At 31.0% G+C, this 23,557-nt stretch overlaps 1 protein-coding gene across 1 annotated transcript; it reads left to right on the top strand.

Moving 5' to 3' along the window:
• The first annotated feature begins 539 nt into the window (after positions 1-539).
• Positions 540-23,307, top strand: LOC129975338 (acetylcholinesterase-1-like). Its single transcript, XM_056088402.1, has 6 exons — positions 540-630; positions 4,752-5,159; positions 14,885-15,196; positions 17,665-18,295; positions 20,999-21,139; positions 23,289-23,307. Exons 1-6 carry the CDS (start codon positions 540-542, stop codon positions 23,305-23,307), a joined length of 1,602 nt encoding a protein of 533 aa, XP_055944377.1.
• Positions 23,308-23,557: the final 250 nt, after the last annotated feature.

Here is a 23,557-nt window from a genome sequence, read left to right on the forward strand (position 1 = left end):
ATTTGTCTCGATCGGAATATTAATCATGTATTGTTCTTACTAAGAATACCTTCTTAAATTAAGCATAGTGATTTCACGAAGGAGGAAAAATACATAATATGTATTTAAGTGGGTCAGATAAATCTTTTTATTTTATTTTTATGATGTATATTATTTTGAATTTATTTAAATTTCGTCACACATTTCTGTTTTCAACTTCGAAGCAATATTATTAAAATTTCAAAATTCTATAATATTTGAAGATTACAGCTTAAAACTTTTACCTTTTATTATAAAATTAAGGCCTTATCTCTTACAAAATTAAAATATTAATCTTTACCGCAAATAAAAGATGACGTAATGGCCATCTATGTACGTAGCTGTTCCATATCTCCATTAGACTTTGAATTTAACGCAGATATACTTTGGAAAATAGAACTTTGCACTTTGTAGTTGAATTTTTTCTGTATTATTTTTAATTAAAACTTTTAATGATACCAATTAAATTTTTAAGTTCCAATTAATAATTTAATTAATTATTTGTCGTCACTATAGTATTAATGCCATGGTTCCTTAGATTTACCTTTTGGATCTACTGTTCTGAAGTTGACATTTCATTTGTCTGTACATCTGAAAGACAGATTTTTAAAGGTAGATGATTTCACCTTTCATTATATAATCTAATACTTGTTTTATTCTCTGTTTAATAATAAAATGTTCTGAATAGTCTATTAATTACTACTAAATAAAATAAGCTTGTTTATGTAGCAGTTGAAAAATAACAGAAATATAATTTTCCCTCCTCCTTTATAAATGAATGAAAAAATAACATTTTTGTTGCTAAATTTTGTTATCAACTCTCCACCATTCTTTGTGTAATCTTTGATAACCAATTTCTTGATTTCTTAATCAGAAAAACTTCTTAAGTTATAAATAATAATACATTAAACATTTTTAAGCTTATATTTTATTATTTGGAAACCTATCTCATCAGAATCTAAATATATACCTACATGTCATGAATTTAATATTTAGTTTGATTTTTCAATCACCTCTTATTCCTTTATTTTTAATAAATGTACTACTTGCTTTATACGAAATTATTTTGCTTTGGCTTTTCGCTATTAATTAAAGATTCCATAAAACATTTCTACTACAATGATCGGCTACAATATTTGTTTTCTTAATTGAGATGAAACTTCGCTTCAATTATAAATAGAGCAAAATCGCTCATTGTTTTTGTTTCCTCTTTTTTTATTTATTTTACAAATAAAAAATGTACGCATCTTGTACAGTGGCTCAAAAAATTCAGAGTACACCTTACTTTTACTTCATAAATCCGACTTTCAATATAAATAACACATTACCTGGAAGTGTAAACATGATTTTATTTTTACACATAACAAATGGTTTAATTTAGAGTAAAAATAAAGAAAAATCAACGAAAAATTTCTAAATTGAAAATTTTTAGAAGCATTTTAAATAAACTTACGCAGAATTTTGCCTCAAAAAATTGAGAATACACTAATGAAATGTTTTCAATATCACGCATAGAAATAAAGTGTCACTATTTATTAAATTGCATGTCTTTTGGCTCTTATAATGGCCTCTAAACGTCATGGTACCGATTTAACTAATTTCTGGTGGTATTTGAAGATATTTTACACTATTCTTCTTGCACCACTTGTTTTAAATGGGTTTTGTTTCTAATTTTGTGTTTTTGAACCCCTTTTTCGGGTATGACCCACGAATATTCAATGGCATTGATGTCGGGGTACTGTGGTGGTATGTGTAACTGCTATTTACAATGAAAAGGACACCATATTTTGAAGTTACGTGTATTCTGTTTGGGGTCGTTGTCTTACTGGAAAATGAAATTTCCATCTAAACCCAAATTTTTAGCACATTCCTTTAGATTGCTGCGAAGTATATCCAAGTAAATCGTATCATTTATAATGCCATCTATAAAAATTAAATCTCCTACCCCGGATGAAGCCATGTAACCTCAATTCATCACGGAGTCATTATCATGTTTAACTGTAGGACGTAAATTTTTTGGATGAAAAGCAGTATTAGGCTTTCTCCATACAGTAAGATGGTTGTCACTGCCAAAAATGTTGAGGTTTCTTTCATTACTAAATATAGATTTCTTCCAAAGGTTATTGGTCTTCAATTGATGAGTTTTTGCAAACTTCAAATGCTTTTACTGAATTTGCAAGCTGATGAACGGTTTCTCTCTAACAATTCTACTTTTATATCCAGCTTGTTTAATGGCATTTAGCACAGTTTCAGCATTTTCACTTCTGCCTATGATTTGAAAAGTTTCTGCAACAAGTTGGATGAACCATATGGTAGCAGCAATCTAAAGGAAAGTGTTAAAAATTTGGGTTTAGATGGAAATTCCATTTTTCAGCAGGACAACGACCCCAAACAGAATGCACGTAACGTCAAAATATGATGTCTTTTTCATTGTAAACAACAGTTACACACACCACCACAGTACCCTGACATCAATTTCATTGAATATTCGTGGGCCATACCCGAAAAAGGGGTTCAGAAACACAAAATTAGAAACAAAACCCATTTAAAACAAATGGTGCAAGAAGAATGGAGTAAAATATCTTCAGACACCACCAAAAATTGGTCGAATCGGTACCATGACGTTTAGAGACCATTATAAGAGCCGAAAGACATGCAATTTAATAGCGACATTTCATTTCTATGCGTGATATTGCAAAAATTTCATTGGTGTATTCTCAATTTTTTGAGGCAAAATTCTGCGTAAGTTTATTTAAAATGCTTCTAAAAATTTTGTTTCTAAATTACTCTAAATTAAACCATTTGTTATGTGTAAAAATAAAATCATGTTTACACTTCCCGTTAATGTGTTATTTATATTGAAAGTCGCATTTATCAAGTAAACGTAAGGTGTACTCTCAATATTTTGAGCCACTGTAAGTGTAAAATAAATCATTGACTATATTGAAAAATAAATTGTTTTTTGTTTGCCCAAATATGATTTTTTTATTTAATATTTTTAATAATTCAGCAATTTTCTTCTAAAATCGTCTGAATTTTGCTTCCAAATCCATTTTTAGGAAATTAATTGATTTTCACTCTATGCATTTATATATGTCTTAATGATATTTTACATCTTTAATTGTTATTTTCATATATTCTAGTCTGTGATAGAATTTTTTTACGAAACACTTCATAAATTAAATTATATTGTACATTTTTTGTTCAAATTTGTTGAATTAATTATTTAATATGTTCTGCAGTTCCTGAACTAGAGAATAAGTAATGTATTTATTTAGAAATAGTCTGCAGGTGTTTTAATGCTTCACAGTGAGGAAAAAAATTGAAAATTTGGTGTTATTTATCAATCGAACACCAATATTTAAAGAATGGATAGAAATACAGCTTATCTTTTAGTTCAGGAAATATATATATATTTCTTAAGTTGTCCGCAAAATTTTGAGCATATCATTTGTAAAGCGTTTAAAATTTAAAGATTTTTGCTTTTACACCTTTGTAATAAAAAAAAAAATTCTCCAGTTTTTAAAAAGCCTTTTCCAATTAAGATGCTCTATTTTGGTCCCATAGATGTTTTTTCATTCTTTTCTATGCAAAATTTCAAAAATATAACTATATTAGAGTTTTTTTCAAAAACTTCATTCATATCTTTTAATATGATGTCTTATTATTTAAATTTAAAGTAATGTTCTTATATCCAAGTAATGCTAGAAAACATTTTTTTTTGTTTCAATATTATTTTAAAGACTTTTTTTCAGCCAAAGAATATGAATGCCAACTTGAGCGAAACAATGTTTCCTCAAAGTTTTTGATAATAGTTATCTATCTTTTTAACTACTCCACAAATCGGTAAAATTTAAAAAATATGAATCAAAAAATTTATGAAAATGTCTCAAAATATGCTTTTAAATTTCTAAAACTTTAAAATTTATTGAAACTATACTTATTTGCTAATAATTTTTATTAAAGTAAAGAATTATTGTTAAAGATTTCTTATACCTTGAGATATATCAAAATAATTGGAATCCTCATCTAACTTTTGGAATTGCTAAGTTCAACTTTTTATACTATAACTCTCATTTATTGAAGATAGAATCATTTTAAATATATTTGACCTAATTGGGAAATTTAAAACGGTCCCCGAGTCACGGTTATTCTTAATTGGGTGGACCATATGGGGAAAAAATGCGTTTGAGTTCTTGTAAATAGAAAGACAACTTACTGTGCAGGAAAAACTTACATATTTTTACAGAAAATATTACGCTACAACATTCATAGATTTAATGTCCAATAATATGTTTCTAATAAACAAGAAATCTTAGAATATTTTCTAGCAAATTGTTCTAACTAATAAGTAGAGAAAACTTCTTTGGTATAGCATCAGTACAGGACCATCATTTGTATCTCTTGAAGCATATGTTAATACTTAATGACTTTTCTTGAATTTTTTGAGAACTCATATCCTTGATTGTTGAGTAGAAGCTTAAAAGTATTTCACAATCAATATAATAAATTTCAAGAAATCACAACCTGTTCACTTTTTATTGATTTCCTTATTTACTTTTAGGCACCAATTTGGTTCTTCAAAAATCGGCGGTCAAAAATGAAGATTGCTCCATTTTTTATAACAGTTTTAATATTTGGAGCTACTAGTTCTTGCTGTTTGGGCAAAATAGTGCATACACCTTCAGGGCCAATTCAAGGATTTTTTAGCAATATCAATAATGATCTTATAGAAATATTTTTAGGTATACCTTTTGCTGAGCCTCCAGTCGGAAATTTAAGATTCAGGAAACCAGTTCCAGTGAAGCCATGGACTAGAACTTTGCTCGCCACTAAAATTCCTCCAGCCTGCATACAATACACACCATATCCCTTTCCTTGGGCTGACTTCCTACCAGGAAAAAGCGAGGATTGTCTGTACCTGAATATTTATGTTCCTGTTTCATCCAAAAACGGAAGTAAATTGGCGGTCTTATTTTGGATCCATGGTGGAGGACTTACATATGGATCCAATCGCAAGGATATTTATGACGCAAGAGCCTTGGCGAGCCATGGAGACGTCATTGTGGTAACCATCAATTATCGGTTGGGTGTTTTAGGTTTTCTGACATCTAATACAGAAGATGCTCCAGGAAATGTAGGTAAGACAAAATAAATCTAGTTCGATTCAATTAATTGGAGAGGTTTTTTTCTTGAAAGTGGATGACCTAAGATAAATAATTCCCTGGGTATAGTTTTGTAACTCGCTACATTTGAATTAAAATGTCAATACTTCTAAATATAGGCTGACAAATCAATGAATTTAATTATTCCGTTAGAGAATAATTATAAATAATATTCCAAATTTGCAGGTCTGTGAAAAAAGAGAAAACAAAGTAAAGCCTGGTGTTCCTCAGAAATCAAAAGTTTGAATTCAACACAGTTATAAGGTGTGTTTCAATTCTTTAGGGACACCAGTAAAAATGAAAATAAAAGCATAAATAATACATATTTGACATTTATTTCTGAAACAAGTTAGATAAATAACAAAAATAAATATTGTAAGATAATTTAGATTAAACAAATAAATTTCAACTTTGAAATAACTAAACAAAAGAGTAGCACAAATTTTGTGTTTCAAATTTTTAGGGGCAGTGGAATTAAAAGTTTCAAAACTTCAAATTAAACTTTTTTACCGTTCAATATTAGCACCATTTTTTCTGATGACATCATATATTCTGTTTGGCATGGAATACATTAGGTTCTGAAGAAGTGTTGGATCCAGAGAATACCAAACATCCATTATTTCTTGTTGAAGTTGCATTTTCGAATCAAATTGGCGCCCTCCTTCATAAAATGTTCTTGCCAAAAGACCCCATAGATTTTCAATTTGGTTTAGATCGGGGCTTCTAGCTGGCCAATCCATAACTTTCACATTGGTATCTCTAAACCAATTTTTTGTTGATTTTGAGCTGTGGATAGATGCATTATACTGTTGAAAAGTCCAATTTGGACCACATATTTCAGGTCCTGCATTAAGTAAAAGCGTTTGTAACATTTCTTGGTATCGATCAGAATCCATTCTTTCATTCACAAATGCCAGTTCGCATGTACCATTGAAGCTAAAAGCTCCCCAAATCATAACAGATCCACCGCCCATTTGCCTTTTGGGGAAAATCTCTGGTTCTTTTCTTAGATCATGCCAGTAATATCTCCAACCGTCTGGCCCATCTAGATTAAACTTTTTATCGTCGCTGAACATGACTTCTACCCACTCATCTTTGAAATGCATGAATTCCTTTGCCCAGGATAAACGTTGTAATTTGTGTTGTTTGGCAACTGGTGGTTTGAAAACCTTTTTCGCATAGTTCATGTTTTTATTGCTCTTGATTGACCTTCAAACAGTAGTGTAAGAACATCCCAGTTTCCAGTCTTTTGTTACTTTTCGTACTGATGATTTTCCATTTACACATTTCTGAATAATTCTCCTGTGGGTACGTGAATCGAGCTTTGGCTTAGGTCCTCGCTTTTGAATGGCAGTTGATTTCCCATTTAACTGCTTCACATAATTTTCCACAGCACGTTTTGAACGTTTTATGAGGGCTGCAATATTTCTCAAAGACTTTTTTTCGTTGTAATAAGCTTTTATTTGGCCCTTTTCAAGATCTGATAACCATTTACCTTTAGCCATATTTCTTCGGCAAAAAATTAAGTACTAACGTGGACGTTTTCAATATAAGCTTTTTAAGTTATTAAAACAACTGGTAGTAAATGAAAATGAGCAATAATTGTAAGCGTCATACTAGTTGCAACTCAACTCCGCTCAAAAATGTAATTCATTCAGATTTCGCTTTCTCGATGTAAATAGGCTTTCGAAACTTTGCTATGTAAATAATCGCAAATAAAGTGTTCTCTCATATCACATCCGTAGTAATTATTGAAGATATTTTAGAAATTGGCGTTCGCGATAGGACTATGGATTATCTAAAACGGGAGAGAACACAACTCAGGCGATTATTTACCAAATCGTTGAAAGAAGTTGAAAATGCTGTGAAAACGGAACCGGTAAGTAAAATTGAATTGATACCGATATTTAATATTTTAAGTGATAAAGCTGAAAGGTTATTTGAATTAGATGAAAAAATAAGAGTAAAATGGTCCGAAATCGAAAATATTCAAGAAGAATTTTCTAATGACCTTGACATAGCTGAAAATTATCGCGATCAGTGGATTGCTTTGAAAACGAAAGTCGATTTTGTTTTGGCTACGAAAGAAAATAGTGATACTTCCTGTGTATTAAATGAAACAAAACGAACTTTTCGCCTTCCCAAGTTGGAATTAAAAAGTTTTGACGGCGATATAAAGAACTGGCTCGGATTCTGGGGACAATTCAAAAAAATTCACGATGATGATACTATTGATTCGGATGATAAATTTCAATATCTTTTGCAAGCGACGGAAATTGGTTCATCGGCAAGAGATTTAGTAGAAAGTTTTCCGCCGTCGGGCGCGAATTATACAAAAGCTATTGAACAATTGAAATCGCGTTTTGCTAAAGATGAGTTGTTGATCCAAATTTATGTTCGTGAACTTTTGAATCTTGTTTTAACGCAAGCAAAGAATGGAGAAAATTTCACTTTACGTGCTCTTTATGATAAATTAGAAACCCAGTTAAGAGCATTAGAGACATTAGGAGTGACATCTGAAAAGTACGAAGCAATGCTGTATCCATTAGTAGAGTCAGCTCTTCCAGAAGATCTCATAAAAGAATGGGAACGAACACGTAGCAGAGTTGAAAATAAAGTCAAGCCGAATATTTTGGGAAACTTGTTAGAATTTCTTCAATCGGAAGTCGAGAGTGATGAGAGATTACAACTTGCTCGATCCGGTTTTGCGAAGGATCAAGAGTTTCAAAGAATTAAACTGAAAGATAACATTCCTACGGCAGCTTGTATTGTATCTAGTGAAAAGAAAAGAGCTGAAAAAAATGACAAGTAATGCATATTTTGTAATAAGTCATTTCATAATTCAACAGAATGCTTTAAAGCTCCTGATATGTCACTGGAAGAGAAAAAAGAAATATTAAAGAAGAAAGGTGCGTGCTTTATTTGTTTGAAACCAGGTCATAATTCGAAGATTTGTAGGGCCTATTTGAAGTGCATTATATGCAAGAAAAAACATCATAGTATTATGCGTCCAAATATAAATCAAACAAAACAGAATCCATCACCTGAATTAGATGCCAAGATTCTCCTGTCACCAAGGAATTCATCTACATTATTGTCAACGGTATTGGTGAAAATCATCAATAAAGACAGAGCTTTAATTATCCGAGGATTATTCGATACCGGTGCTCAAAGATCTTTCATAAAAAAGGATATTGTGGATAAACTAGGATTGGAACCAGTAGACCAAGAAATGTTAAGTCATGGACTTTTGGGGGGTAGTGAAACTAAACAAAAATCCCATAATGTATATAACATTACATTGCAAAGCTTGTGTTCAAATTTCAGGCACAACATTTCCGTTTTAGATGAAAAGAAAATATGTGGTGCTATTCCTCGTGTAAGTAATCCTCACATTTTTCCCATTTTGAAGAGAAAAAATATAGAATTAAGTGATACAGGGGAAGACACTCCCGAAATAGATTTATTAATAGGAGCAGATTACCTTGGTGTATTGCTGACAGGATCAATTCAACACATTGATAAAAATTTAGTAGCCATAAAAACAAAACTCGGATGGACACTTCAAGGTAAACAAACGAAACAGTCAAAATCTTTGGAGAATATTATTTATGTTGCCAATTTAGATTTGACGGAATTATGGAGTCTAGATGCCATCGGTATACGAGATCCTGTAGAAATTAAATCAAGGCAGGTAGCCGATGAAGAAACAGTTGAATTTTTCCGTAAAACTATCAAGAGAAATGAAGACAAGAGATATGAAGTATGTTTGCCGTGGAAAAGTGGATATCCGGAGTTAGAAAGCAACAAAGAATTAGCCACTAAGCGTTTGATGTCAACTACAAAAATCTTATTCGATCAGGACATTTAAATGGATATGATGATGTGTTTAATGAGTGGATTCGAGAGGGAATTATCGAAATTGTAAATGAAGATAAGAATAAAGGACATTATTTACCTCATCATCCTGTAATAAAGACTGGAGATACAACTACAAAGATTCGCCCTGTTTTCGATGCCTCAGCAAAAGACTCTAAAGGAAATTGCTTGAATAATTGCTTAGAAAAGGGTCCAAATTTATTAGAATTAGTACCAAAATTGATAATGCAATTTCGCAAAAATGCTATTGGAATAACATCAGATATTAAAAAGGCCTTCTTACAAATCAGTTTGAACTCAAAGGATAGAGATTATTTTAAGTTTTTATGGTGGAAAGATTTTTCAAGAAGAGAGGAATTGATCACCCTGAGACATTGTCGAGTGGTATTTGGTGCTTCTCCTAGTCCATTTTTACTTGAGGCAACGATAGCTCATCATCTAGAGAATGTCTCAGATGGAAGGAAGGAAATGGCTCGTCAACTTCAAAAATCCTTTTATGTAGATAACTGCATAACTAGTTTAGAAACTAGAGAAGAGGCAGCCAAATTTATTTCTGAAGCTAAAGAACTAATGTCTGCAGCCAAATTTGATTTGCGAGGTTGGGTTACTTCTGCAGAAATTGTAGAAGAAACAAAAAGAGATATATTCCAATACTAGGACTTTCCTGGGATACTGAAAATGATGAACTTTCTTGTATCAGTGCTATTAAAATTTCAGAAGAAAATATAACCAAACGAACATTATTATCTATTGCTCAACGAATTTACGACCCAATAGGATTTACAAGTCCAACTACTCTAATTCCAAAGATCATTCTACAAAAAACATGGAAAAGAAAAATTGGGATGATGTGCTTCCACCAGATATATGTAATGAATTTTTAGCCTGGTACAAACATGTAAATCTTCTAAAAGATTGCAAAATTCCAAGAAAACTAATTTCAAATCCCTTTAAAGATTGTCAGATAAGTCTTCACTGTTTCAGTGACGCCAGTGAAACCTCTTATGCTGCATGTATTTTTTTACGTGCTGAATATAACGGGAAAGTTTCAGTTCAATTAGTTTCAAGTAAGTCAAGAGTGTCACCAACAAAGTAAATTACAATTCCTCGATTAGAACTGTTGGGAGCTCTTACATTATCCCGATTATATTGCCAAGTGACAGATGGACTTGAGGTAAAATTTAATGAAGTATACTTTTGGACTGACTCGACTGTTGTCTTAACTTGGATTAAACGGGATAGTTCTTGGAATACATTTGTAAGAAATAGGATAACTGAAATAAGAAAATATACCAATTCTGATAACTGGCATTTCGTGCCAGGTCATATGAATCCAGCAGATCTTCCTTCAAGAGGTTGTGATGCAAAGATTTTATTGAAGAGCAAGTGGTGGGAAGGTCCAGAATGGTTATCAAAGTCACAAGAATACTGGCCTTCGAATGAAAAACAAATTATTGATGAAAATTTAGTTGAATCAGAGAAAAGGAAAACAATAGTCAGTAATGTGGAGCATGAATCAGTTAACTTTACTGACCATCTACTTTATTTCTCGAAATATACAAAGATTTTAAGAATGCTGTCTTGGATACTACGTTTTATTAAAAACTGTCGTCTTAAAGAAAAATGTAAGGAAACCGAACTAACCTATGAAGAAGTCCAATCAGCTGAAAACTGTTTGCTAAAGCTAATTCAAAAGGAAAGTTTTGCAGGAAGCAAGATGAAAGCATTGAAAAATATGCAAACTTTCAAAGACGATTCCGACATTCTTAAAGTTAGAACTAAGCTCATACTGGGAGATGAAGAAGAGAATTTTAAGTGCCCTATATTGTTGCCAGGTAACCATGAAATAATACGTCGATTGATACACCAGAAACATTGTGAGTTGCAGCATGCCGGACTTCGAACTCTCATTTCCAATTTGAGGGAAAATTACTGGATTATTTCTGTCAATAAAATAGCAAAACAAGTAAGCTCTCATTGTATTACTTGCAAAAGATTTAAAGCCAAACCTACGGAGCCACCTTTAGCACCTCTTCCTAAAAATAGAATAAAAGTTGCTGCAGCATTTGAAGTCACGGGGATTGATTTGGCAGGCCCATTGTTTTTGCGTTCTGGAGAAAAGACATGGATTGTCCTTTTTACCTGGGCTATTTATAGGGCTGTTCATCTTGAGTTAGTCAATTCCTTGTCCACGGAAGCCTTTATAATGGCTTTAAGAAGATTTTTTGCTAGGAGAGGTCGAGTTAATATAATCTACACTGATAACGGCACCAACTTCGTTGGTTCAAGTAATGCCTTGAAAAATCTAGATTGGGAGAAGATCATGTCGTTTTCCACTATCAAGAAAATTAAATGGAATTTCAACCCTCCAACTGCTGCATGGTGGGGTGGATGGTGGGAGCGGATGATTCGCATGCTAAAAGAAATGCTAAGGAGAATTTTGGGCCGAAAGAGTATTGATTATGAAGAATTGGAAACTCTTATATTTGACTGTGAAGCTACAATTAATTCCAGGCCTCTCACATATATTGAAAATAATTCAGAAGGTCTAAGGCCATTGACACCTGCTTGTTTCTTGCAAGGCATTCCTAGTAGTGATACAACTGATTTACACGAAATCGACATTAAAAGCCTAAATAGAAGATTACGTTTTATTCAAAAACTACGGCATGATTTAAGAACGAGATTTCGCAACGAATACTTAGCAATGTTAGTGCATAAAGGTCGCCACACCCGAGATGAATCTTTGAATGTTGGAGACGTAATTCTCCTTGAAACTGATGGAAAACGCCTTCACTGGCCCTTAGGAATTGTAACTGAAGTCCTCCCTGGAGCAGATGGACATTCAAGAGTTGCCAGAGTAAGAACAGCTCAAGGGGAAAAATTAAGACCATTCCAGAGACTTTATTCCTTGGAAATCAGAAGTTCTGAAAAATTACCATTCATTGCTCAGCAAAAGGATAAAGACACAAACACTCAACTTCCTGCAACTCCAGCTGTTTCAGATCAAGATTCCAGTGAAGATGATGATTATATAACCAAAGTAACTCCTGATGTTGTCACTAAAGCTGGACGGCGTATTAAAATTCCTAACAGACTCGATTTATAACTTTTGTTGCAATTTTAGGTACTTCATAAAATTGCAAGGTGGGAGATTATATAAGCGTCATACTAGTTGCAACTCAACTCCGCTCAAAAATGTAATTCATTCAGATTTCGCTTTCTCGATGTAAATATGCTTTCGAAACTTTGCTATGTAAATAATCGCAAATAAAGTGTTCTCTCATATCACATCCATAGTAATTATTGAAGATATTTTACAATAATAAAGATTTAACTTGAATTTATATACCATCTCATCTAGCTGTCCCTAAAAATCTGAAACACAAATTTGGCCTTTCTTTTCTATTTTCTTCTTTTATTAGCATTGATATTTATTTAATTATTTTAGATTTTTTTATTATAGTTAATTTTTCATGTTTTTCAAACAAGTTTTTACAGATATTAGGTAAAAATTATTCCGATTTTATGTTTTTATATGGTGTCCCTAAAAATTTGAAACACACCTTAAGTGTTTAATGTGAGCCTCACCAGAAATACAAAGGATATGGAAGTAATACGATAATGCATCCCACAATTTTTTCTGCATGCTGTATGGTGTAAAGCTTTTAAAGGATTCAGTTATACGTGTATGGCGACGATTTTTTTCGTTTACATCAAATAGCAGGCGTTTGTTCCCCCGCTACCAACTGACGTTGATAAACTTGAGACATGCATTTTTGCAGGCTTTCAGAGTATCACATCAGAGATAATGAAAAAGTATAGGATGAGTTATCGTATCACCTTGACATCGATCGTATTTTTGGAAATGCTTATAATGAACATTTATCACTGTGTTAAATTTAAATTTTTAACTGTTGTTTGGAATTTCTGATGAGCAATAAGATTGTTGAGACTCTACCTGAATTTCATTTCATTCAGTCGTTTCTCCACTAATAAGATTCAAAGATGTGGGATCGTAATGTGAAATAATCCACTCGTTATTAATATGACTCCATTTTATTATCTCTCTCTATCTATGCTACTCATTCATTGTTGAGAGGGATTACGGCTCATTGGGGCCGCAGGCCCCACCATCCGTAAATCTAAAAATGGTTAACTTTGGAGTGATATGAAACTGACCTTAGTAATTACAGTGCATCATACATGGTTTATTTTAGTTTGGAAGTATTGTTTTCTTGTGTGGGGGGGGGAAAGGGTTATGTATTATTTGTCTGCAATTTAAATTGCAAGGGCACAGCGAGGTCTGCGTTTGCTGCAGGTGTCGTTTATATCATATGTCGGTAGGTTACTTAGGGTGGGGTTATCAATATTTATGATGTTTCCATAGAAGTTTTGGGCTTGTTTGAGGATGAATTGTTTGATTGGGGGGATGTTCAGAGCTTTAATGATTTCCGCATTTCTGATGAACCATCTGGCCCTGACTATCATCCTTAATGTTTTGTTTTCCAGTGCGACTATTTTTTGTAGGTTAGTTTTCGCCGTAGCAGCCCAGATCGGACATGCATAAGTAAGTATTGGTCTTAGATATGCTAGGTAAATGAGGACTTTATTGTTTATTGAGAGACCTGAATTTCTGCAAATTAGCGGGTATTGGATTCTGAAAGCCAAATTAAATTTTTCTCTTGTTTTATTTATGTGCGTTTTGTAATTTAAGTTTTTATCTAGTGTTATTCCCAGGTATTTGACCTCGTTTTGCCAGCTGATTTCAGTGTTGTATATTTGGATTTTGGGCCAGTTTTTATTTTTCTTGAAGAATAAGATTGCCTCTGTTTTGTCCACGTTGAGTTTTATTTTCCAGCGGGTTAGCCAATTTTCGAGATTATTAATGTAATTTTGTAGGGGGATTATCTATACTACAATTCTATTTACATGCTATATATATAGTTAGTTGCTTGCTTTGCATAGTTGCCATATACAAAAACATACATTGGTTTCGCGCGCAGTTAATTCTGATTTTAGAGTTCTAAAAGCAAGTTATAGCTCTAGTATGATTAAAGTTAAAATTAGTTTTTAGCCAAAAGCGCTCGTAACAAAGGTTATACTGTTTTATTTTCTTTTAATATCCCTGCAAAATCTGTACATTCATTTAAAATCACATTGTATAATCTCGAATAACAAAATTTTTTTTTAAATTGATATTTCTAGCGATGAATACTAACTAAAATTGCTAGAATGAGAAAGGATCAAATGATATAAATATCACTTAAAAATTGAAATATATTACATAAAATTTCAATTTGAATTTCAGAACAAAGTTTATTTTGAATAATATTTTATTATAATAGAAAAAACTTTTTTTCTCGGCATAACTAAGACAATTCGTATTTCTTTTCATTTCAATTCTAAGCAATGATTCATAATTTTTCGAATTACAAAAATTTTATTCATGCTGAAGAAAATTAATCAAAATTTCATGATAACTAATAAAAAATGCTAGTCATGTCAAGTAAGAAGAAAATCATTTTCCGATTTCTATAAGGTATTGGATACTTTGTGTGGCTTTGCTGTGAGTTACGGTGGATTGTTAGCAACGGAACATATCCTACTTTCTTATATGATCTTCAAAAACTCAAAATCAAGTATGGATAAATAAAATTGTAGCAATGATAGTAGAACGCAGCAGATAATGTAAATAAAAAGGAAGTGAAAGCGTTTTCTGAAAAAGTTTCCTTATCATTTCTTAAAGCTGTTTTTTATTGTTGTGTAAGAATTCGATAAGAAATGGAAAGCATTGAACAGAATTTTTTCTTTCATTTCAGGCCTGTATGACATATTAATAGCATTGCAATGGGTGAATGATAATATCGAATCATTTGGTGGTGATAAAAATCGAATCACCGTCCATGGTCAAAGTGCTGGTTCCATAGCCATCAGTATTCTTTGCATCTCGCCCCTCGCCAAAGGTCTTTTTAGTAGAGCCATTTTGCAAAGTGGAACAATTATTCTTGTCAACACCAACCAAGTGAGAGAAAATCTGGCGATCAGTCAGCGTCTGGCCGAAACTGTTGGCTGTGCATCTCGAGCTGTAACGATTGAGAATGATCCCAAATCTGTAGTGGATTGCCTAAGAAGTAACACAATAATCAACTTATTTATTATATTCTTCATGGTTAAATTCATCGAAATAAAAGCAAAGTCTGCTTCTTCACATTTCATCCCCTCATTTAAATCTTGTTAAAAGATGAGAATACTTGTTAGAATACCTTTTTAAATTTCTATTTCTAGACTATTTTACATTGATACAATTTTGCCTTTTGCTTAGAACAGCATAATCAACAATATAGCTCTTGCATAACTGTGAGATACTCCGACCTAGCCAGAGGCCATGCTGGAAACTCGATGGGGCCGCCGAAGAGCAACTCCAACTAACACGTAGGAACAAATTACACTTGTTGATATTAGACACTTAAAAAGAATAAAGAATCCTCTAGAGAAAACGCATATTGGTACAAAAAAAGAATAAACAAAGAGCATTACATTTACAACATTACATAAAATTTACAAAAACATGACATAAAAACTACAAAAAACGTTATATAAAAATTCCAGTCATTAAATCTTCTATTAGGGACATTTTTGTCAAAGCTTTTGTATTTAGCTCTCTCCTAATGTAAAAAGTTAACGTTCATTTAATGTATTTTATGCGTTTTTAATGTTTCACGACTTAATATCTCTTGCATAAAATAAATCTAACTGCATGTAACTCAAAAGCTTAATCGTTTCAAACAATTGATCGGAAGATATTAAATTCCTATTCAGTTTATGTTGAGAAGGAACGAGTCTGTTAGTTAAGCCTGAAGTTGGTCAAATACCGTATCCTACTTTGTAGTGTTGCTTAACTTAGTTTGATTAATATCAGATTTAGAAGATCAGAATATAAAAAATATTTTGGGAAAACAGTTTACAGTTCTTTTTTAATCACAAACATATGACGAAGACAATTCAGGCAGTATTCCTCTTTTCAAACTTACACATCACATCAATAGAGGACTTTTGACACCAAAAGGATAAAAGCAACACTTGCACGGTATACGAGCTTCAGATGAAATCACGTTTCAAACTGTATCTACCCTGTTTCGTAGACCTCCAACAAATCATTGTGTTGTTCTTTTACCAGATGAGTATAAAATATGTAGAAAAAAATGTCATTGTTATTATTTAGAATTTTCAACTCTAAAAAACCTCAAGTGTCTTCACATTGAGAGTTTAGTGTTATGAATTTTCTATTAGAAGGAAAACTTATCTTAATGTATAGTGTATAACAGCTGCGTTTCCTATGAGCATGCATCTAAAAAAAAATTCTATTCATAAATTCTGTCTATTGAAATTATATCACAAGCACGTGTCAGAAATAGTCACATTTGGCATCTAACATCTATGATATGTTATCTTACGTGTTTCTAAGTAACTAAACATTCCAGAGATATGAGCAATGAATTCCAAAGTTAAATTGGCACCGAGGATTTAATGTAAGAAAGAGTTATTAAATTTTGACCAGCATTTAGATTTTCTCGACATTATAACTTCTATGAAATATTTACACCAAGAATTGGCAATTCAGGCCATTGTTATATATGGCGTATAAAAGTGTTTTAAGCGAGAACAATATGTTTTAACAGTTAGGAAATAAACGTTTAAATTTAGATATCATTAATTTAATATTTGAAAGAGAGTGAAGCCCTTAGTCTATTTTAAAATAAACATCAAATATTAGCTATATCCTCTGATGTACAATTATTTTGACTACATTTTATTGAAATAAGTTTATTAAAGAATTTCATTTTTATTCATTTTGTAGTCCAAAAACTACTCACATTAGAGTTCGAACTATTTCCTGAATTGAAATTTTTTAACTAACGAAACTATTATTTGTAACTAGACGAATAGAACAAAAAGCAGTTAAAATAATTAGGAATCATCACAAGTTAGAAGTGGAACTAATGAAAGAAAATAAGCAATGTAAGGATATTAAAGCTGTCAGGCTTTGGGTCAAAAAGAACAAAAATACAGTTTCGTATCATGTGTGAGGTAATATAGGACTAAGAAATGAGAGAGTGCATGAAATATCATGCTTAAGTTCATACATTGCGAACTCAAATATGAGTTTTATGTACATAGTTTTGAAAATCAAAAATAATTTTGTTCTTATTGCATTGAAATAAAATTGCTGGTTCGACTTAATTAACCAGTTGTCCAATCTGTTAAAACAATTTCCTTAACTGGGCTGATGGTAGAATTTTTAAAGTTATTTTTCCCCTATTTCGAAATATATTTCATAAAAAGTTAATTACACTGTTTTAAATATAAATCAATTAAAATAAACATTTTTTCTATAAAATTTCTTATGGATCAATAGGCATTGCTAAATTTAAGCTACCTGCACATATTGTAATCTATTCCTATATCATGTGATGTAAAGCGATTTCATTGCTTTTTGTTTCAGTCGCTCTTCTATTAAGTCCTTGGTGAAATTTAATTCAGTATATTTAAGACAAATATGTTCCATGTATTTATTTTTTCTTTTTATTTTATTTATTAGATCGAAATGCCACTGATCTTGCTCTTGTCATCTGGTCCTTCAATCCTACATCTACCCGGTCCTTCTTGCCTCAGTATGGTGACGACCTGATTCCTAGAAATGCTTTGGACGAAATTCGTAATGGTAACTTTTACAACGTGTCTCTCCTGATCGGCAATACCAGAGATGAAGGATCTTTTCAGATCGCCACGCGACAACCCGAATTATTTGGATTCTGTGGACAAAAGAATCCCATTCTCAACAGGACTCAAGCAGAGAATATAACTCGGAATATTTTTCGTAATTTTGATAACCCTGAAAAATATGTTAAATATTATCTATCTAGTATACCAGATGACCACTATGATGCCCTCAAGAGGCAAGTCTACACTGCATCTGGAGACACCAGTCTTCTATGCACGAATCTCTACTTTGCCGAGAGCTATGCCGATAGAAATAATGATGTCTACTATTATTTTTTCACTCATAGACCGAGTAATACTCCCTGGGCTTACTGGATGGGAGTGGCACACTTTGAAGATGTACAATTTGTGTTCGGTCGTCCAATCAGAAAGCCCTATCTTTATGAACCTATCGAAGTAGAGCTAAGTAAAAAGATGATTGAGATCTGGGCAAATTTTGCTAAGAATGGGTAAGCGACTCTTAGGAATATTTTCAAGTAATAAAAATATTTATTTCATAAAGCATAGTTTTTCATAAGCAAAATGACATCACTAAGAACGTAAGTTACATTTGTGTTATCTGATTTAAAAAGATTTTATAAGATAGCTAGCTACCTGCACAAGTTTTAACTCTTTCAATTTCTCTTTCAAGATAAATCATCCAAAATGTTCGAAAATCTCTTCAACGCCTTATATTATGAGCGTTCATTGAATACCGGATAATATACTTCATTCGTTTGATCAGTAAAGTGTGTATAGAGTGTTCCACCCACCAAGGGGACCATTTTATTCTATATAAATTGCTTTAATAACCAATGGCTAAGTAAAGGTTCCTTTTATATATTAGCCCCTTAATAATATTAACTTTCGCTGCAGCTCTTGAGAAGAGATTTTTCTTAAATTTCAAAGCGATGTTTCAGCATTTTAAGCTCAAGTCTCTTTGGCTCGTAGAAAACAGGAAATTAAGCACAGCAAACGATAACTAACATTTTGCGCTAAATTAAAGGTTTTCTCGTCGTTTTAAAGTGAAATATAACATTTTGCGCTAAATTAAAGGTTTTCTCGTCGTTTTAAAGTGAAAGATGTTTCATTTCTTACGGAAAATTGTGGAAACGTTTAAAATAATGAATAGATTCGAAAGTAAATTGCTTTAAATGATTTTAGGAACGTGTTGTCAGCAGTTATTTCGAATTCCTAAGTCACCGTTATTCCTAATATATGCATATATCAGCTTTGTTTAATGTCGTAGTACTAATTGCAGTGACTATGATTAAGCTTTAGTCATGTTATTTTTAGGATACGATTTCACAATATTGATGTTATTTATGAACTTTTAATAAAGAAAGTTTAAGAAGATTTTTCTGACTTCTATTATGAATGTCTCCCTACAAGAATCTTGACTAAGATAACTTGATGTAACTAAAGCAAACAATCTTTTTTTATATCAAATCATACCAGTTTATAAATTATATTTAATTAATATTTGGAAGAAATAGTTGTCTAATAATAATTTGTTGATTAATTACTACGCAATTTAACTAATTTCATTTCTTATTTTATAAAATAACTAGATATTTTATGAAAAAATGAACTATATATTCCCTTCAAACACTTTTATAAGTATTCCTTTAAAGGGTAAATTATTGAAAAATGACTGTCGAAAATTTCTAAATTTATATGTTTCTGCTTTTTGTCATTTTGCAGAGAATTCCTCAAGGAAAAAATTTTAAATTTTGTCCTTGAATAAAAGAATACAAATCAATGACGATTATTATTACTATTTGCTTATTTTTTAACATTTTCAGCAATTTGAATTTTACAACAATGATTTTTATTCCATTTAGTCTAGCATATCTTGCCGAGTCTATTAACAAAACTTGAAAGGGAAATGAGGCATTATTTGTTGATCAAAGTAATTTTAGCAAATCTTAGTACAATCAGAGTTAGTCTAACTTAACATCAATATATAGGTGTAGTATATGCTTTCCTAGGAACCAATTTCTTATTACTTCTTGCTTCTGGGAAGCATGAGTTTTGCTTAGTTGACTTTTAGATATATAGCTATCGTTTTAACACCTGAAACCTACTGAACAGCAATTGGTTTCTTATTGCATTACTGCGTACAATAAACGTTTCTAGTCGTAAGTTGTAATTTTTTTACATTAAATTAATATCGTTTTACCATCTAAAAGTTTGAACTCAAACATATTCATTATAAATCAATATACTGTGATAATACCACCTACCTCAATTGGATTTACTTGGTCTCAATTTACTGAAACCAAGATGATTTTTGAATGATGAAATGATGAATTTTTGTGAATATTTTATTAGCTAATGACTATTTTATTAGATAAATAAAATCTAAAATAAAACGTGATAAGAATCACTTAGGTGAAGAAATGCAGCAAAATTAGATACGATTTTTAATCCATTATTTGATTATGTGAATCTCCAATATTCACCAGAAGTGTAATACTAACTTTTCAAACAGCTATATTGATTTTTTTCCATTCTTTATTAAAATTTGGTGAACGCTATAAGCTTTTTTTTTTTCTTTTTCATTTTAGTGAGTAACCGTGTTCAGATCAGATTTTAAAGGGGAAAAAATATTTATGTGTGTGTGTGTTTGTTTCTGTGAAAAAGAAATGTTTTCTTTAATATATGATATGAATATTGTTAAGCAAGGAAACAGAGACAATTAACGGATTCAGTCCAAAATTAGATAACACTACTGTAAGTTTTATCCCGATATTATGTAGTAGAACTCCTCAATGCATTTTTTGCGTTTTGAATAATGTTTTTCTCATTCATATCTTAAATTTTCAGCTTACCAAATTAAGTGAGGAAAAAAATTTCTTTAACCCAAGAACAGATTTTAAAGAGGAATGTATTCCAACAGCAAATATTTTTGCTTACGACAAATATACATAATGTTATCATAACCATATATTTTAAAGAAGGATTTTTTTTTTAAATCTTAGTCATGGATTTTAAAGGAGGAAGAATATTTTTTTTCATAGGCACAGATTTTAAAGATGTGCAATTATAGTATTGGTCTTCATCTGTACACATCTCAATTTTGTAAATCTAAAATGCTGTTCATTTAAATGCATTTGTACTTATTTAATTTTTTCAAGAGTTAACTAAGAAATGTTTTCTCTTCCATACAGGGTTCCTACTGATTCTTTCTACTGGCCAAAGTACTCAAGGAGAAACCCTACATATGTTAACTTAAACACAAATTTTAAAGATATCAGTTATGGAAAGGGTCCTCATCTTGAAAACTGCAATTTTTTAAGAAACTATTTTGGTTTTTGTTTTAATGCAAATTATGAATACATATTACATTTCATATATAAAAACTGTTATTCTGAATCATTATCTGAGAATTCATTAATGTGTTTATATGTAGCATTAAAAAGTTTTTGCCTGCTTTAATATTTTTTTATATAATTTAATAAAACGTCTATTGTTCTTTGGGGCATCTTTTCATTTTTCATCTTTATTGGCAGTTAAAAACATCTAATTACCAGCTGGTTCAACAGGAATATGGGTCGTTTTTGCTTTCAATGAAATCTTTTATACAGAAATTCCTGTTCATGATTCTATCGACAAATTTTTAAAAAAATTTGTTATAAAGTTCGGGGGGGGGGATTTTCTAAGAAAAACTCTCAAATAGTTACTTAAAAAAATAATAAATAAAAAAGTAAAAAATAATAAATAAAAAAGTAAAAAATAATATCTATGAAATCAAAATATACCAGTTAAGCGACAAAGGTTGTTTTTTTAAAGGGGGGAAATTTTTTGCTAAAATACGGTATAAAAAAGAACTCTTTTAATTGAGAGGTTTATCAAATGATTGACCGAAACTTTTACAGATGGTTTAAAAAATATATTTCCAAGTTCTTGAACTAAAAAAATAAGCTGTATTTCAATCCACTCTTTAAATATTAGCATTTGACTGATAAATAACAAGAAATTTTCCTTTTTTTCTCATTGGAAGCCTTCAAACGACTATAAAATATTTCTAAATAAATAGATTTCTTATTCTGTAGTTTAGGAATTGTAGATCGTATTGAGAAATTATTACAAAAAATATACATTATATTTTAATTTATGAAATTTTTTTGTAAGAAAATTCTATCAAAATTTGTGAAAATGGCATTTAAAGCTATAAAAAAGACATTAAAACGTATATAAATGAAAATATAAAAATCGGTGTAATTTCCCCAAAAATGAACTTTTGAACAAACTTCGGACGATTTTATAAAGAAAACTTTTCAAACACTAAGAATATTAAATTTAAAACATTCATATTTTCGGGAAAAAAAATGGTATTTTTAACAAACCTAGAAACAGCAAATTGTCACTGATATTAAATATATGCTACTTCAACTGTCGTGCATATATTTTATTCATTGTGATTGTGCATAAACCTCTGTAATAGGAAATCGAATCATGAAATCATAGAATTATAAGACTGTAATTGTCCGGTTCATCTATCTTCAAAATTTCGTGACATTGTCATTTGTTATTCGTTTTGTAAATGGTAGAAATATAAAACAAAATGCTTCCTCCTTAGTATTCAACAATGGAAGAAAATCACTCTATTTACCATTCGCAGTCTGCAGATTTTTCAATGGGAATACCGGCATATCGGAGCGAATTTAACATTTTGCCTTTACTTTTCTGTCTTGGATTTAAAATCAATATATGAACATCAATACACACAGAATTTATAGAAACTGATTTGCTATATTTAATACCATTTATAATGCACAAAAACATAATCATTTCTCACAAAGGATATCGGTATCTGTTCGTTCATCCATTAACCATGTCACGTATCGGTTAATCTTTACTAAGTGGTGACACCGACTTCTACGACAGTGTGAAAATATCTATTAGGAAGAGTTAAATACTTGATGAAATAATAAAAATGATATTAAACTTTAACAAATGTAATTAACTTTTAACAACAAATATATTTACTATTTAAAGCAATGAAAAAAATTAAAAATTAAGAATTTGCCTGATAAATTAATTGAAATTATTAAAGAGATAATTTTTTTAGATTTTAATTTAATATAAACTATCAGTTTTGTGTTATAATATTTTCGGAAGTTATTGGGAAAAAAGTCAAAATGTTACCAATTTTTTTATTAAAATGTGAAAAAAACACTCCATGGTGCACATGTCACATTCTCCAATGTGTATTTGTGCCAAATTTAGTAGCTATAGATCAAACGGTCTGGTCTGTAGCGCTCCAACTTACACACATTATCGTTCATTTGACATTCATCTCTACTTGTAATAAATATGAATGCCGAATTAACTGCAAAAAATATTCATTAGTTGCAACAACGACAAAAATACATTCATAACAGAAATTAGAATGTGATTTATTACAGGTACTGCAATTAAAACATTAATTTGTAACATATAAAATATTCTTTTCAGGTATTTTATCTACAAATAAAAGGATTGTTTACAAAACCAGTCAATCCTTCAGAAAGACCTTTCTTGATCTTTTTTTTTCTTGTATACAACGTACAGAGATTGTACATCGTCAAAAAATCCAAACTTAAGATTTTGACGAATCTCCAATTTTTTTTAAATTTTTTTTTATCTCTTTGAGTTCGAAAAACACATTTTTGGCATAGTATATGTCTGTCTATTTACTACAAAGCTAACTTCAAAACGCTTTGAGCTAGATGGATGAAAGTTAG

This window comes from Argiope bruennichi, chromosome 1, assembly GCF_947563725.1.
Source record: "Argiope bruennichi chromosome 1, qqArgBrue1.1, whole genome shotgun sequence".
Classification (NCBI taxonomy): domain Eukaryota; kingdom Metazoa; phylum Arthropoda; class Arachnida; order Araneae; family Araneidae; genus Argiope; species Argiope bruennichi.